Source organism: Bos indicus x Bos taurus, chromosome 1 (assembly GCF_003369695.1).
Source record: "Bos indicus x Bos taurus breed Angus x Brahman F1 hybrid chromosome 1, Bos_hybrid_MaternalHap_v2.0, whole genome shotgun sequence".
Taxonomy (NCBI): Eukaryota; Metazoa; Chordata; class Mammalia; order Artiodactyla; family Bovidae; genus Bos; species Bos indicus x Bos taurus.
The window spans coordinates 110,141,931-110,159,409 of record NC_040076.1 but is presented as its reverse complement, the minus strand read 5'-3'; the positions used below and the strand labels follow the sequence as shown (position 1 = coordinate 110,159,409).

The 17,479-nt window shown below is 36.3% G+C and overlaps 1 protein-coding gene across 1 annotated transcript in view; it reads left to right on the top strand.

The window, feature by feature from the left end:
- The window catches only part of LEKR1 (leucine, glutamate and lysine rich 1), a 213,809-nt gene that overhangs the window by 58,176 nt on the left and 138,154 nt on the right, over positions 1 to 17,479 (top strand). Inside the window, exons 3-4 of the mRNA XM_027542832.1 lie at positions 2,483 to 2,602; positions 13,361 to 13,536. Of these exons, the coding sequence (XP_027398633.1) occupies positions 2,483 to 2,602; positions 13,361 to 13,536 (296 nt within the window). The remainder of the gene's footprint in view (positions 1 to 2,482; positions 2,603 to 13,360; positions 13,537 to 17,479) is intronic.

Here is a 17,479-nt window from a genome sequence, read left to right as displayed (position 1 = left end):
GAAAGAAGGCTCTGTCTGTGTGCATGTGGTGTACGTGTGTGCGTGTAGTGTGTGTGCATATGTATATATCTCTGTAGGCGTGTAGGTATGTACAGGAGAGTTAATTCTTTTTAGGATTGTGTTAGAGACTGCAAGCTACCCATCCCAACATACATTCTCCTTCCTTCCTTTGTAATAGAATTATGGATATATCTGATGGTTAATCTTTCCAGTTAAAACATTACATTTTTCAGATTCACTTTCAGCTAGGTACAGTCAGATATTTAGGTTCAGGAGAGGTATACAGAGGTACTTCCAGGAAATCTCCTTGAAAGGGACTGAGGAGCCTTCTGCTGCTGGTGGTCTGGAATAGGAAAGTAATGGTCAGTGTTTTTGCCATTATCATAGACTATGAGAATAATGAACACACACCAATCATAGTAGACAAGAGAGTTGAAAGGATCCTGGGGCTGTGATGATACATTCAAGCTATCATATATCAGCATTGGACTGGCTACCAATACGTTCATCTTATGTAAGATAATATACTTCTGTATATTTAAGTCATCATATTCAGGTCTCAGTTAAGTAGCAGAACCAGAGCTTAACTGATTTGTAATTCACTAGGTAATATCTAAAATGAAATTTAAGAAATAACAGTGTAAGTATGTTATTTAATAATGTAGAGGTAAATACAAGAAGAAAAAAGTTGAAAGTAATTATTTTTGGCAGTAAAAATTGGGGTAAAAGCAAATGATTAATATTTTTTCTAACTCAGTAATATTTGACATTTAACATATATTACTTTGATAAAAGTTAAACTATTTGTTTAGGTACATTTTAATTAGTATTTCAAGTAAAAATACATCTTCATTGCAAAAATTCAAACAATACAAAAGATAAAGAGTACAAGTTATGCTTCCCTTCAATATTTGTTGCATTTCTCCTGCCTGTGAGTTCTACTCTGTCCCCAGGGATAATGGCTATTTGGCATGTATCTCTGGAGAAAGCAATGGCAACCCACTCCAGTAAGCTTGCCTGGAAAATCCCATGGACAGAGGAGCCTGGGAGGCTGAAATCCATGGGGTTGCGAAGAGTTGGACATGACTGAGCGACTTCACTTTCACTTTTCACTTTCATGCATTGAAGAAGGAAATGGCAACCCACTCCAGTGTTCTTGCCTGGAGAATCCCAGGGATGGCAGAGCGTGGTGGGCTGCTGTCTCTGGGGTCGCACAGAGTCAGACACGACTGAAGCAACTTAGCAGCAGCAGCAGCAGCATGTTTCTCTGTATACTTTATCTATATATTCACTTTGCCTATAAAAGAGGCATAGTTTTCTCCTTTTATTTTTATTAAAAGTGGATTTAATTTTTAAAAATTTTTATTGGAGTATAGTTGATTTATGATCTTGTGTTAGTTTCATGTGTACAGCAAAATGAATCAGTTGTACATATACATAAATCCACAAAGGTCCATCTGGTCAAGGCTGTGGTTTTTCCAGTGGTCATGTATGGATTTGAGAGTTGGACTGTGAAGAAAGCTGAGCACCGAAGAATTGATGCTTTTGAAATGTGGTGTTGGAGAAGACTCTTGAGAGTCCCTTGGACTGCAAGGAGATCCAACCAGTCCATTCTGAAGGAGATCAGCCCTGGGATTTCTTTGGAAGGAATGATGCTAAAGCTGAAACTCCAGTACTTTGGCCACCTCATGTGAAGAGTGGACTCATTGGAAAAGACCCTGATGCTGGGAGGGATTGGGGGCAGGAGGAGAAGGGGACAACAGAGGGTGAGATGGCTGGATGGCATCACCGACTCGATGGACATGAGTTTGAGTGAACTCCTGGAGTTGGTGATGGACAGGGAGGCCTGGTGTGCTGTGATTCATGGGGTCGCAAAGAGTCGGACACGACTGCGCAACTAAACTGAACTGAACTCATTTTTAAGTATTATTTTCCAGTATAACATTAAGAGTATTGAGTAGAAGTCCCTGTGCTGTACACAGATTCTTATTAGGTTCTTATTAGTTATTTACTGAGATGGCCAAAAAGTTCATTCAGGTTTTTCCTTAAGATGATACGGAAAAACCTAAACGAATGTTTTGGCCAACCCAATATTCTTTATATAGTACTGTGTATATGTCAATCCCAATCTCCCAATTTATTTCTCCCCCTCCTCATTCCCTGGTAACTGTTTATCTTCTATATCTATGACTCTGCTTCTGTTCTGTAACTAAGTTCATTTATACCCTTTTTTTACATTCCACATATAAGTGATATCATATGATATTTGTCTTTCTGTGTCTGACTTCACTCAGTATGGAAATTTCTAGGTCCATCCATGTTGATGCAAATGGCATTATTTTGTTCTTTTTTATGACTGAGTAATATTCCATGTCCTGGCTATTTTAAGTAGTGCTGCAATGAAAAAAAAGGTTCTAAAGTTTTATAAAGTACTGATGAGGACATATTTAGATTTATAATAGTTATTTATTTATATTTTTAGGATTCAAGATGCAAGCATGAAGTTAAAAAGTTACCAAGATGAATTTCAGAGGGTACAGAAAGAATTGAGTCAGTTGCAACATGAGTTAAAAATTAAACAAAAACAGTCACAAATCTTCAGGTAAGATTACCTTAAAAATGGAAAGTTATAGTATTGAAAAGGTACACTCATTTAATACTAAGTTTAGAAACATTCAAACACATTTTAATAATATAGTTTCTGTTTTTATATAGCTTAATATTACAGTGTTGTTAAAACATGTAAACACTTTTTTTTAAGCTATTATGTCAACTGAATATTTTCACCAGTTATATTTTTTGGGGGGCTGAACTAAAAAGCCTCTTGATGAAAGTGAAAGAGGAGAGTGAAAAAGTTGGCTTAAAGCTCAACATTCAGAAAACTAAGATCATGGCATCTGGTCCCATCACTTCACGGGAAATAGATGGGGAAACAGTGGAAACTGTGTCAGACTCTATTTTTGGGGGCTCCAAAATCACTGCAGATGGTGATTGCAGCCATGAAATTAAAAGACGCTTACTCCTTGGAAGGAAAGTTATGACCAACCTAGATAGCGTATTGAAAAGCAGAGCCATTACTTTGCCAACAAAGGTTCGTCTAGTCAAGGCTATGGTCTTTCCAGTGGTCATGTATGGATGTGAGAGTTGGACTGTGAAGAAAGCTGAGAGCCAAAGAATTGATGCTTTTGAACTGTGGTGTTGGAGAAGACTCTTAAGAGGCCCTTGGACTGCAAGGAGATCCAACCAGTCCATTCTGAAAATCAGCTTTGGGATTTCTTTGGAAGGAATTATGCTAAAGCTGAAACTCCAGTCCTTTGGCCACCTCATGTGAAGAGTTGACTCATTGGAAAAGACTCTGATGCTGGGAGGGATTGGGGGCAGGAGGAGAAGGGGACGACAGAGGATGAGATGGCTGGATGGCATCACCAACTCGAGTGAGTCGGTGGACGCGAGTTTGAGTGAACTCCGGGAGTTGGTGATGGACAGGGAGGCCTGGCGTGCTGCAATTCATGGGGTCGCAAAGAGTTGGACACAACTGAGCGACTAAACTGAACTGCACTGAACTGAGGGGCACGTGCTGAGTCCTTGTTGCAGCGTGGGTGATTCTCATTGTAGTGGCTTCTCTCTTTGTGGAGCAAGGGCTCTAGAGCATGTGTGGGCTTCAGTAGCTGTGGGTTGTGAGCTCAGTAGTGTGTGGCGCATAGGCTTAGTTTCTCAGAAGAATGTGGGATCTTCTCAGATCAGAAATTGAAGAACCCATGCCCTCTGCCTTGGTAGGTGGATTCTTAACCACTGGACCACCAGGGAAATCCTGCCAGTAACATTTAAATCAGGCAAACACCTTGTTCTTATTTTGCAGGGACATTTAGAATGAAAGCACAGTGATGAATTCATTCTCCTCTTGACCGGTATTTCTTGGTGTACGTGATCTCCTGATAGTTCAGTGACATGAAAAGAATAGAATGGAGAAATTTTCTAACTGGATAGTAACAGACTTCTAAATTTCAAAGTTTCCAACATAAAAGGTGTTAAATCTGTTTTTATATAATCTTTGGAGGGTTTACAATAACTAAAGGTAAAACCCAACATTCTAAAGAAAATGGAAAGTATTTTTAAAAATTAAGTATATTGCACATATCAGAAAGAATGATTAATTTTCAAATTGAGTAACTTTTAGCTCTTAGAAAAGTGGAATAAGTTAAATGAATATTACAAAAAGACACAGGTTCAGGTTGACTAAAATAATATGCCAGGTGAACATTTTTAATGTTCTTATTTTTTCCAAACTACTAGTTATTATTAAGAATGTTTTTCTGTTAAAATAATGATCTGACTAATAATTTATATGGAGTGTCTGGTGAAAACCTGTTAACCATCTATGTTTCATTAAATCCTTACACAAAACTGATGCTTGAATGAATGAATGAGTCTACTCACAAAACAGATGGCAACTTTTGTCATCAGAAATCTCTGCCTTTTCCTAGAAATCTATATTGAACCAGCAGGATACCACCCAGGTGACCTCAACTCTCCATTTTAGTCAGCACCATCAGTATTCAATCTTGGCTCCAACAATAGCTTTGGCCCAAGTCTGCTAGGGAAATCCATTTTTTTAATGCACAAATGCCATTATGGATGGCAGGATTGACTACATTTCAAAGGTTAGACTAGGACTAAATTAGATAATTAATGCTGCTTCAGAATACTATGGACATTATGGATTGATACAGCTAGTCTTTATTATTTACATTTTACATGTAATTTGTAGTATTTTAAATTCTTGAAAAAACTTATACATCTTTAAATGCTATTTTTATTGTGTTCTAATTTTGTCATCATTTTACTGCTTATTTTTTCAAATGTTTTCAAAATATCTATGATTTTTATATGAAAGTGAAAGTCACTTAGTTGTGTCCGATTTTTTGTAACCCCATGGACTGTAGCCCATCAGGCTCGTCCACGGAATTCTCCAGGCAAGAATACTGGAGTGGGTTGCCATTTCCTTATGAAAGCTAAAAGATCACAAATTGGGAGTATTGGATCTGATTTATTTTAAAAAGTAGCACACTAGAAATTTTGAAAGTAACCATATAACTAGACACGATGTAAATAAAAGTTTGTGACTGATGAATAAATGTAATTACTGGTTTTATTAATGCTCTTAGTAGTAGGTACATTGCATGGGAAAAAGCAGTCAGATGGAAATAAAATCAAACCCAAACTTGTAGAGTTCAGTGATTTTGTTGCCTTACTAAAGGCTCATTTTAAACTAGTTTTCTGATTATTTAAAAAGTATCTACTAGAACATAAAACTTTGAGTTTGCTGTGGATAAAGAAAAGGAGCTTATAATCTCTAAGGTGGTAAGGAAAAGAAGCTTGAGCTTTAGCTACTCAGATGTAATCGTCTTTACCTATGGAGCCCAAAAAGAACTTTCAAGAGATTAGTGAACTATGTCTTTGAGTCACTTTGCTCATCTTAAATTATCCTCTCATTTGGTTAATTGCGATCAGGTTTAATCACCTAGCCTGCAACAAAGTGTTCTTCATGCTTTGTATTTTCCCTGACATCATTTCCAACCTGTCTCTTGCAAAGGGGTGATGAGGAGTAGCTGTGGTTTGCCTCAGTTAGCTCAGCACATCTGCTATTCAGAGTAAAGTGTCTTTTGAGAATGGAAATTAACTTTTGAAAATCTGTAAAATAGATATTAAAAAACAGTGTGAAATATAGGTATACTTCACTTTATGTAAAGAGGGAATGGCAGCCCACTCCAGTATTCTTGCTTGGAGAACCCCATGGATAGAGGAGCCTAGCAGGCTGATGTCCATAGGGTTGCAAAGAGTTGGATATGACTGAAGCAACTCAGCATGCATGCATGTGTATAACTCCAATATTCCAAATCAATCTATATTTGAAATATTTTAGACTAATGCTTACTTTCAAAGGATTCCTATTGTGAATCTTCTGTAAATTGTTTGAAATACACTTATCCTTTAATTTTTCTTCTTTGTAAATAAATCCAGAGTCTGTCATTTCTGAAATTTTCAAGCCAACTCCCCAAATCTCTCACTTTCACAACTCTTCAGCCACATTAAAACTTCTAGTATTTACTTTTTTGTGTGATTCTCCCAACCATTACTGACTTTGCTTTGTTTTGTACCCTTGATACTGTAGTTAATAACCTTATATATTTAAATAGCTTTTGAGATATAAATTACAAACTACAAAATCCACAACCTTTTACGTGGATAATGTAATGATTTTTAGTAAACCTACTGAGTTGTGCAACCATTACCACTTCCAGTATTAGAATATTTGAGTATCCCAAGGAGACCCTCATGCCATTTGCAGTCAGTCTCTATCTTTACCACCAATCCTAGGCAATTACTTATCTTCTTCCTGTTTTTATAGATTTGTATTTTTCTGAACAATTCAGTTACATGGAATCCTATAATATGTGTTCTTTTATATCTGATATCTTTCACTGATATTTTTGATGTTCATCTATGCTGTATTTTTTTCCTTTTCATTGCTAAATGGTATTCCATTGTATGAATTTACCCCATTTTATTTTTATTAGTTGAGAGACATTTGTTAGCATTTATTAGTTGAGAGACATTTGGATTCTTTCTGCTTGTTGGTAGAATACTGTTACTATAAACATTCACATACTTTGTGTGGAGGTATGTTTCATTTCTTTTGAGTAAATACCTAAGTATCAATAATTCGGAACTACTGAGTTGTAGAGAACACACTGGTCATAGCAAACACCCTCTTCCAACAACATGAGAAGACTCTAAACATAGACATCACCAGATGGTCAACACTGAAATCAGATTGATTATATTCTTTGCAGCCAAAGATGAAGAAACTCTATACAGTCAGCAAAAACAAGACCGGGAGCTGACTGTGGCTCAGATCATGAACTCGTTATTGCCAGATTCAAACTTAAATTGAAGAAAGTAGGGAAAACCACTAGACCATTCAGGTATGACCTAAATCAAATCCCTAATCATTACACAGTGGAAGTAAGAAATAGATTTAAGGGCCTAGATCTGATAGACAGATTCCCTGATGAACTATGGACAGAGGTTCATGACATGGTACAGGAGACAGGGATCAAGACCATCCCCAAGAAAAAGAAATGCAAAAAAGCAAAATGGCTGTCTGAAGAGACCTGACAAATAGCTATGAAAAGAAGTGAAAAGCAAAGGAGAAAAGGAAAGATATATGCATTTGAATGCAGAGTTCCAAAGAATAGCAAGGAGAGATAAGAAAGCCTTCCTCTGCGATCAATGCAAAGAAATAGAGGAAAACAATAGAATAGGAAAGACTAGAGATGTCTTCAAGAAAATTAGAGCTACCAAGGGAACATTTCATGCAAAGATGGGCTCAATAAAGGACAGAAATGGTATGGACCTAACAGAAGCAGAAGATATTAAGAAAAGGTGGCAAGAATACACAGAAGAACTATACAAAAAAGATCTTCATGAGCCAGATAATCATAATGGTGTGATCACTCACCTACAGCCAGACGTCCTGGAATGTGAAGTCAAGTGGGCCTTAGGAAGTATTACTACGAACAAAGCTAGTGGAGGTGATGAATTCTGGTTGAGCTATTTCAAATCCTGAAAGATGAAGCTGTGAAAGTGCTGCACTCAATATGCCAGCAAATTTGGAAAACTCAGCAGTGGCCACAGGACTGGAAAAGGTCAGTTTTCATTCCAATCCCAAAGAAAGGCAATGCCAAAGAATGCTCAAACTACCGCACAATTGCACTCATCTCACACACTAGTGAAGTAATGCTCAAAATTCTCCAGGCCAGGCTTCAGCAATACATGAACCGTGAACTTCCAGATGTTCAAGCTGGTTTTAGAAAAGGCAGAGGAACCAGAGATCAAATTGCCAACATCCACTGGATCATTGAAAAAGCAAGAGAGTTCCAGAAAAACATCTATTTCTGCTTTATTGACTATGCCAAAGCCTTTGACTGTATATAGATCACAATAAACTGTGGGAAATTCTTCAAGAGATGGGAATACCAGACCACCTGACCTGCCTCTTGAGAAATCTGTATGCAGGTCAGGAAGCAACAGTTAGAATTGGACATGGAACAGCAGACTGGTTCCAAATAGGAAAAGGAGTACGTCAAGGCTGTATATTGTCACCCTGCTTATTTAACTTATATGCAGAGTACATCATGAGAAACGCTGGACTGGAAGAAACACAAGCTGGCATCAAGATTGCCGGGAGAAATCTCAAGAACCTCAGGTATGCAGATGACACCACCCTTATGGCAGAAAGTGAAGAAGAACTGAAGAGCCTCTTGATGAAAATGAAAGAAGAAAGTGAAAAAGTTGGCTTGAAGCTCAACATTCAGAAAACTAAGATCATGGCATCCAGTCCCATCACTTCATGGGAAAGAGATGGGGAAACAATGGAAACAGTGTCAGACTTTATTTTCTTGGGCTCCAAAATCACTGCAGATGGTGACTGCAGCCATGAAATTAAGAGACGCTTACTCCTTGGAAGGAAAGTTATGACCAACCTAGACAGCATATTAAAAAGCAGAGACATTAGTTTGTCAACAAAGGTTCGTCTAGTCAAGGCTATGGTTTTTCCAGTAGTCATGTATGGATGTGAGAGTTGGAGTATAAAGAAAGCTGAGTGCCAAAGAATTGATGCTTTGGACTGTGGTTTTGGAGAAGACTCTTGAGAGCTCCCTTGAACTGCAAGGAGATCCAACCAGTCCATCCTAAAGGAGCCCAGTCCTGGGTGTTCACTAGACACACTGATTTTGAAGCTGAAACTCTGATATTTTGGCCACCTGATGCGAAGAGCTGACTCATTTGAAAAGACCCTGATGTTGGGAAAGATTGAAGGCAGGCGGAAAAGGGGAGGACAGCGGATGAGATGGTTAGATGGCATCACCGACTCAATGGACATGAGTTTGGGTAAACACTGGGAGTTGGTGATGGACAGGGAGGCCGGCGTGCTTCGGTTCATGGGGTCGCAAAGAGTCAGACATGACTGAGCGACTGAACTGAACTGAACTGATAGTAAATTGATATTTAACTTTTAAGAATCCTCCAAACTATTTTGCAAAGTGGCTGTACCTATATTCCTACCAGAAATGAAGATTCTACTTTTTCTTTGTTCTTGCTAATAGTCATTCTCAGTTCAGTTCAGTTCAGTTCAGTTGCTCAGTCATGTCCGACTCCTTGTGACCCCATGAATCACAGCACACCAGGCCTCCCTGTCCATCACCAACTCCCGGAGTTCACCCAGACTCACGTCCATTGAGTCAGTGATGCCATCCAGCCATCTCATCCTCTGTCGTTCCCTTCTCCTCCTGCCCCCCAATCCCTCCCAGCATCAGAGTCTTTTCCAATGAATCAACTCTTCACATGAGGTGGCCAAAGTACTGGAGTTTCAGCTTCAGCATCATTCCTTCCAAAGAAATAGCCATTCTAGAAGCTGTGAAATGGTACTTCATTGTGTTTTGATATGTGTTTCCAAAATGACTGATGGTGTTGGGCATCTTTTCATGTGTTTATTAACCATTTGTATGGTTATTTGCTGAAATATATTAGAATATTTTGTCTTTTTTTTCACTGGTTGGTTTTATTGTTATCAGATTGTAAGAGTTCTTTGTATGTTCTGGGTACAAGTCTGTTATTTGAAATATGATTTGCAAATTTTTCTCCCAGACTGTGGCATATCTTTTCATTTTCATAATTGTGTGTTTTTGAAGAACAAAAGTTGTTATTTTCAGTGGAATACAATTTAATCAATGTTCTCTTTTATGGATTGTGCTTTTGGTAATTTATCTAAGAACTCTGCTTAACCAAAGGTCACAAGATTTTTTCCAGGAGTTTGTTCTAAAGGTTTTAGAGTTTTAGGTCTTAAATTTAAGTCAGTGATCCATTTTAACTTTTGTGAATGATGTAAAGTAAGGATCTAAATTCATCTTGTTTTCATGTTCAATTGTTCTTTATAAAGGACTTTACCAATACTCCAGCTACTTTTACCGCTGCTTATTTACCCTTAAAATCCTCATCTTTATACCTACATATAGATTGTTAAACACCAGGTCCTCAATTTCCCCCATACTATTCTAAATCTTCAATATTCTGCTTAAAATTCTTTGTGCTACTTACCTCTCAGCAGCTATGTGTCTTGCCTTATATATTTCATGAAGAGAATTGAAAGTTATCAATACAGGCATATTTCCTGTGACTCAAATGATACTTACGTTTCAAAGCCCCCCCCGCCACCAAGTTTCTGGTAGTGCCCCTGGCAAAAGTAGGTTGGTTTTAAATTGTAGGATAAATTTAAATTATAAAAACTCTGTCTCTGCGTTATGATTTCCCTTATCTTACTTTGGGATAGTCACTGGCATTTGGAGGATCTGAAAGGGAAAGTCAAGTTGGGAATATACATTGTAACTGCCATTTAGAAAGACATTTTAGACTGCTTTAATTACACAAGCAAGACATTGAAGATTAAAAATCAGGGTGTGTATGAAATTTTTTAAATTAATGAAATAAAAGCAATGAAGATGAACAATTTAAACAATAGAAATTATTCTGTCATGAAGAAACAAATTTTAACTTCTTTTTAGATTATGTCATAAAAGATACATTTTCAGTAAAATTTCTTGGATTATTTTGTAATCCATTCAATGAAGAGGAGTTCAAAATTTGAATACATTGGGGAGAAAGATTTAAGTTTCTTGCTGATTTGACAAAAGCTGCTAACATTGCTGAATATAGCATAGAATCATGGTATACTATTTCAGGACATCTGAGATAAACTGGTTTATGAGTTTCATCATTTCAAATATAATTTAAGATGTCATTTTCTGATAAAACTTGAAATTCCAAAAATTTATCATATATGAAAGGTTTTCGTAAGGATTTTTCCAAATTTGACAATGCTTAATATTTAAATGATATTTCCAATAATGGACTATAAAGCTAAAAGAATCTTTCTAAATTACCACTGAAAATAAAACTAATGGCCATGCTAGATGAAAAGCTGTATAATTTTTATATTCTCTCTGCATAAAGTATTATTATACAGTGGTTCTCATATGAAAAGGTGCTTGTAAAGCATGTAGCCAAAAATTGTAGGTGATAAGTATTATAGAGCTGTTACTTAAAAGTTATATCCTGTTTCGGTATTTTGTGATATTGATGGGATTTATTAACTTTTACAATTGTTTTTGTAATGATTTTTCTCAATCTACAAATAAGTACACACTTTTTAACCTAATTTTTGTAGTCATCTTTTAGACCAAAGCCATCCTTCTATCCACACTGATCATGTAAGATCTAGGCTCTACAAAATGTGATGGAAATGCTCTTATTTAAGAAGGTTGAATTTTCTGTTTCCTGCCCTTTTCCCTGCAGAAGCACATGCATCCACATCCAGTCTTTCTTCTATTAAATATCTCTCTAGGCCTTGACTCCCAGGTACATTGCTTGCTCCCAGCACCTTACATTGGGCCCATTAGTCCCTTAATCTTTACTTAGTTCATAGTTCTTGTCTCTTTTTCTTACCACTTACTGGCTTTATGTTCAAAACCCCATTCTCACTATTGGGCCCCTTGATTTAGTGATCTATATGGACTCTTTCTTTGATTTTTTGTTTTTTAAATGAGGTTTGAGTGATTTACAGTGTTGTGTTAATTTCTGTTATAAAGGAAAGTGACTCAATTACCTATATATATATGTATACATTCTTTTTTTGTATTCTTTTCCATTATGGTTTATCTCAGGATATTGAATATAGTTCCCTGTGCTATTTTTATCTGTTCTAAAGTAATAGCTTGCATCTGCTACCCAACCTCCCAATCCATTCCTCCCTCACCCCACCCTTTCCTTTGATTTCTTTTTTTTTGAAATCAACGTCTCTCTTAGCTCTGAGGTCTGCATGCTGATTGAGGATCCCCTGTGGCTTTTGGTCACTCACATGGACCTTAGTAATTGACCACACAAAATGACACCACCCTTCTTCCTAACAAAGGCTAATCTTTCAGCCTTTGTTTTACATCTGTCCTTTCTAGCTCTTTGCACAAGAGGTGATCACATCTCTTGCATGTGTTTTAGTCTCTGTGACTGCACTCCTACTCAGCTATGTACACACTCCGATGTCTCCCATCCTAACAAACTATTCTACTGTGGATTTTCTTCTTTCTCTCCTTTTGCCTCAGTCAAGGTTCTTGATTGCTGGTACCACATAACTATTTCCTCATTTCTGCTTTACTGCTCAGTCTTTTTCTACCTGATATCGCTGAAATCACCAAAGGCCTCCTCAATACCAGACATAATGGACTTTTTAGCCTTTATCTGAGGACTTAAATACTGACCACTACTCTTTCTTTAAATTCTCTTACCCCTGGCCTTTCAGACATTATCCTTTTGGTTTGTTTTTGTTTTTGTTTTTTGACACACTGATTGCTCCTATCTCATCTCCTTTGAGAGATTGTACTCTGTTTTATTCCCATAAATACTGGTGTTGCCCAGTATTTTGTCCTCAGTACTTCTTTACTTCTTACTTCTTTATCCCTCAACTGAGTGATTTTTTTTCAATCATTCATTCATTCATCAGTATGTGTTGAGTATATACTATGTGGTAGGTACTGTGCTAAGTGCTAGGGAGACTGTGATGAACAAGACAGATACACTCTCTGCGTAATAGGTCTTAGTCTACTTAGAGAGATAAATATTAACAAAATAATTAACTGCCATGGCTTCAGTCCTCTTCTTTTTCTGATAACACTCAGATCTGTCTGCATCTTGCTTGATTTGTTAGGTAAACGTTAGCCAGGACATCTGAAGTAATAAAAATCATTGGGATGGCAAAACACATGTGGTTACTTTGAGTTGTGGCATTTGATGAAGCAGAAGCACTGGATCAGTCACTTAAAAGGTTTCACTTATTATTACCCCATGTTTTACACTGCCTATAGGGCCATAGCACAGGAGAATGTTGTCTACAAATTTGAGATTCTCTTTTAGGCTCAGTGACTGAGTCACTTTTGACTTAATTTTCTTCAAATGTTTGCTGTTAATTATAAGAGGATAGTTAGCTATCTTTATTTATAGTTGAAAATAATAACACAGTGGAAATGAACTGGGATGATCATATTACCTCAGTCTTTCTGGAATATCCCATTTATATGTTATCTCAGCATAATGTAGATAGCACCTCCTTTCACTTTCAAAATTGTCTCCATTTGAACTGTAGATTATATGGTTACTGTAAAACCATTTTTCAAAGAAATTTTTTTAAAAAATATTTGTTATTATGCCTGCTATTTTTTTAAATCCTAATTTTTTCTTTACTACTTTACAGTCAGAGATTGATGGAATACAAATATTTCTGGACTAAGACTCTTGCATTACTTGCTTTTACTAAAAGGGAGCTAAACAGCATTAAAAATGAAATATATGATCATTTTAAAAACTGGACTTCACTGAAGAGAGAAGTTTTTCTACAAATTAAATCAATAAGTAAAACAGCCTTGACAGGTTTGTTAAATATATTTAAAATATAACCATCCTTCTTTTGTAAATTGCACATCATAAGTAATGGAATAATGATATTTCATTTTATGTGATGGGAATTATGATTAATTTTAAACCTATTATTTCTTTAGATGACCATTAAAATCTATTCCAGTCCCAAAATTCAATAATTATAGGCCTGATCTAAGATAAGCTCTGATATGTCAGTCTTGAACAGTGACTAGAAGTCTGGTTATCCCTGTTAAGTGTACAAATTTGTATTTTAAAACTTTTTCTTCTGTTAATGACTGATCAGATTAGATCTAATTAGATCAGATTTCCCACAGATAACAACTATAAATTCTGGACAAAATTGCTACTTGAGAACACTGGAGAGTGACCAAGTCTAAACACATGGAAGAAACATTAAAAAAAATTGAAAGAAGGTCTGTTACTGTGGAGAAGGCAATGGCACCCTACTCCAGTTCTCTTGCCTGGAAAATCCCATGGAGGGAGGAGCCTGGTGGGCTGCAGTCCACGGGGTCGCTAGGAGTCCGACAGGACTGAGCGACTTCACTTTCACTTTTCACTTTCAATTGAAATTGAAAGAAGAAAAATTGAAAGAAGGTCTGTTACTGTGGAGAAGGAAATGGCAACCCACTCCAGTGTTCTTGCCAGAATCCCAGGGATGGGGGAGCCTGGTGGGCTTCCGTCTGTGGAGTCGCACAGAGTCGGACATGACTGAAGTGATTTAGCAGCAGCAGCAGCAGCAGCAGCAGCAGCAGCTAATTACTGTTTGAAAAAAGCCAATCTAAAAAGGCCATACACTGGATGATTCCAACTATATGATGTTCTGGAAAAGGTAAGACTGTGGAGATAGTAAAGAAATCAGTGGTTGCCAGGATAAGAGGGAAGGATAATAGGTAGAGCATGGAGGGTTTTAGAGCAGTGAAACTATTTTGTGTGCTACTATAATGGTGAATATGTGTCTTTATACATTTTGTCAAAACCCATAGAACTACATCACTGAGAGTGTACCCTTAATGTAAATTATAGATTTATGATAATGATGTGCCAGTGCAGGTTCATTAATTGTAAAAAAATGTACCACTCTGGGGCAGGATGTTGATGGTGGAGAAGCCATGCATATGTCGGGGGCAGAGAGTACATGGGAATTCTCTGTACTTTCTGCTTAATTTTGCTATCAATTTAAAACTGATCTAAAAAAATATATTATTTTTTTAATTAAAGGAAGAGAATAGCACTGGTTGAATTCCCTGTTTGTTGTTGTTGTTTGTTTTGGTGTTTATTAAATGACTGTTAGATTGAGGGCAGTGTACAATCTAATCCATGCAGGGAAGCTCAAACTTTGATAAAATCTGTTGTCTTTTTGGTTTGAAAACTTGTGGACAGCTATCAGGGCAGCCCTAGCTTTGAGAAGTGCGAGGATACCCTCAAAAAGAGATAGAAAGAGAGCTCAACTTTCGCTTATAAATTCTTCCCAGATCTCTGGCTTATCCCTGAAATAGACTTTAAACAGCTCATCTAAGGTTAAACTGACATTACTGCTACTTACCCTAAGGGGAAACAGTCTTAAGTATTTGAGTTCAGCCAAGTTAACTACTTGTTAAGGCAAGACTACTAGAGTGGGTTGTCATGCTTTCCTCCAGGGGATCTTCCCGACCCAGGGATAGAAACCATGTCTCTTGCGTTGCAGGCAGATTCTTTACCTACTGAGCCATTGGGGAAGCCCACTAAAACAAAGCAATACCAAAAAAAAAAAAATCAATACTCTAGAGGAGCATAATAGAATCCAGCATCTCCATAACATAACATCCACAGCATTTAGGATAAGAAATGAGAAGATGCCTTATACTCAAGAGTAGACAGTCAATACAGACCAGCCTTGAACTGGACTAGATGACATAATTAACTGACTAGGATTTCAAATCAGCCATTAACTATATTCAGTGACATAGAGGAAAATAAGCTAATAATGAATGAAAAGATAGAAAATCTCAGCAAAAAACTACTAAACATTGGAAAGTCAAGAATTTAAAAATATAATATCTAAATGGGAGAATGGCATTGAAACATGTAAAATATCATGCATGAAACGAGAGGCCAGTCCAGGTTCGATGCACGATACTGGATGCTTGGGGCTAGTGCACTGGGACGACCCAGAAGTCTGGGAAGTTTACCCCAGAGGGATGGTATGGGGAGGGAGGAGGGAGGAGGGTTCAGGATGGGGAACACATGTATACCTGTGGCGGATTCATTTTGATATTTGGCAAAACTAATACAATTATGTAAAGTTTAAAAATAAAATAAAATAAAAAAAAAAAATCTACTGGATAGACTTGTATATCATATTGTGATTACCAAAGAAAGAATCAGTGAATTTTAAGATAGATCAATTGAAATTATTCAATTTGAAGAAGAGAGATATACATTGAAAAAAATGAACAGGAAAGGATTAAAATATACTATAAGTAATAAATATCAGTAAATATGAAATTCCTTTTTCCTTTAAATTGAAAAATGTCTACGCTCATTTAAAGTAAGAATTATAACACTATACTCTGGGGCTCATAAAGTATTTTCATTTAAGTTTTAACATGACAACTGGAGCATAAAGAACAGAAGGTTGGGGTAATAGATCCATATAGTTGCACGCTTTTGTATTTTATGTGACATGGTGCAGTATTCAATATATGTAGACTAAGAAGTTAAGGATGTATAATCTCTACATCAACCACTAAAACACCAAAAGCTATTAAAAAGCTAATAATAATGGATAATTAACATCACCCAACTTAAGATTTATTATAAAATCACAGTAAACAAGTCACTGTAATACTGGCATATGAATCAACAATAGATCAGTGAAACAAAATAGCCTTGTAAATGACACCTGTTGATATGACCATTTCACTTTTGACAAGGCACCAAAACAATTCAATGGGAAAAGAAAGTCTTTCAACAAATTGTGCTGGAACAACTAAATACTGATGTGGGAAAATATACTTTGACTCCTACATCACATTGTACATAAAAATTAATTCAGGATATATCAGAGTTAAATATAAAAGCTAAAACAAGGAACACCAAAATATCTTCATGAATTGATAGTAAATAAAGTTTTCTCAGAGGACAGAAGTAAGAACTACCAAAAAAATTGATTAATTAGACTTCATCAAAATTAAAAACTTCCACTCATCAATAGATACATTAGGAAAATGAATAGGTAAATCTCAGATAGAAAATATTCAAAAAATCTGTGACAAAGGACTGCTGTCCAGATTACATAAAGAACACCTACAAGTCAATAGTAAAAGGACAAACAATCCAATCAAAAATGCCTAAAAGATTTGAGTAGAACACTTTACAAGAAAAGATATACCAATGACCAATAAGGACATGAAATGGTACTTAGCATTGTGAGTCATTAGGGAAATGCAAATTGAAACCAGTGAGATACCTGTACATACCCACTAGGTTAAAGTGAAAAAGACTTGACAGCAGCAAATTTTGGTGAACAGGGCAACGGAAACTTTCATACAAAAAAAAAAAACAAAAAACTTTCATACAAATTGATCAAAGTATAAAATGCTATAGTCACTTTGAAAAAAGATCTGATAATTTTTTAATAAAACTAAAGATACGTCTGTCTGATAACACTGAAATTCTTCTCTTTGGAATTTATCATGTCCCGCAAATGAAAGCATATGTTCATAAAAATATTCAGTAACTTTATTCAAGCTTTATTCAAAATAGCCTTATGGTAAAAGCCTAGAAGTACATCACTAGAATGGATTATGTAAAAATAAACAACAACTGAACAAACAGTGGAATATAAAATGGACTATAGTAATGCAGTAACCTGGATAAGCATCAGAAATATTATGCTGCCTGAAAGTAACCTTATACAAATAATTGCATATTGTAAGATTCCATTTATATGATG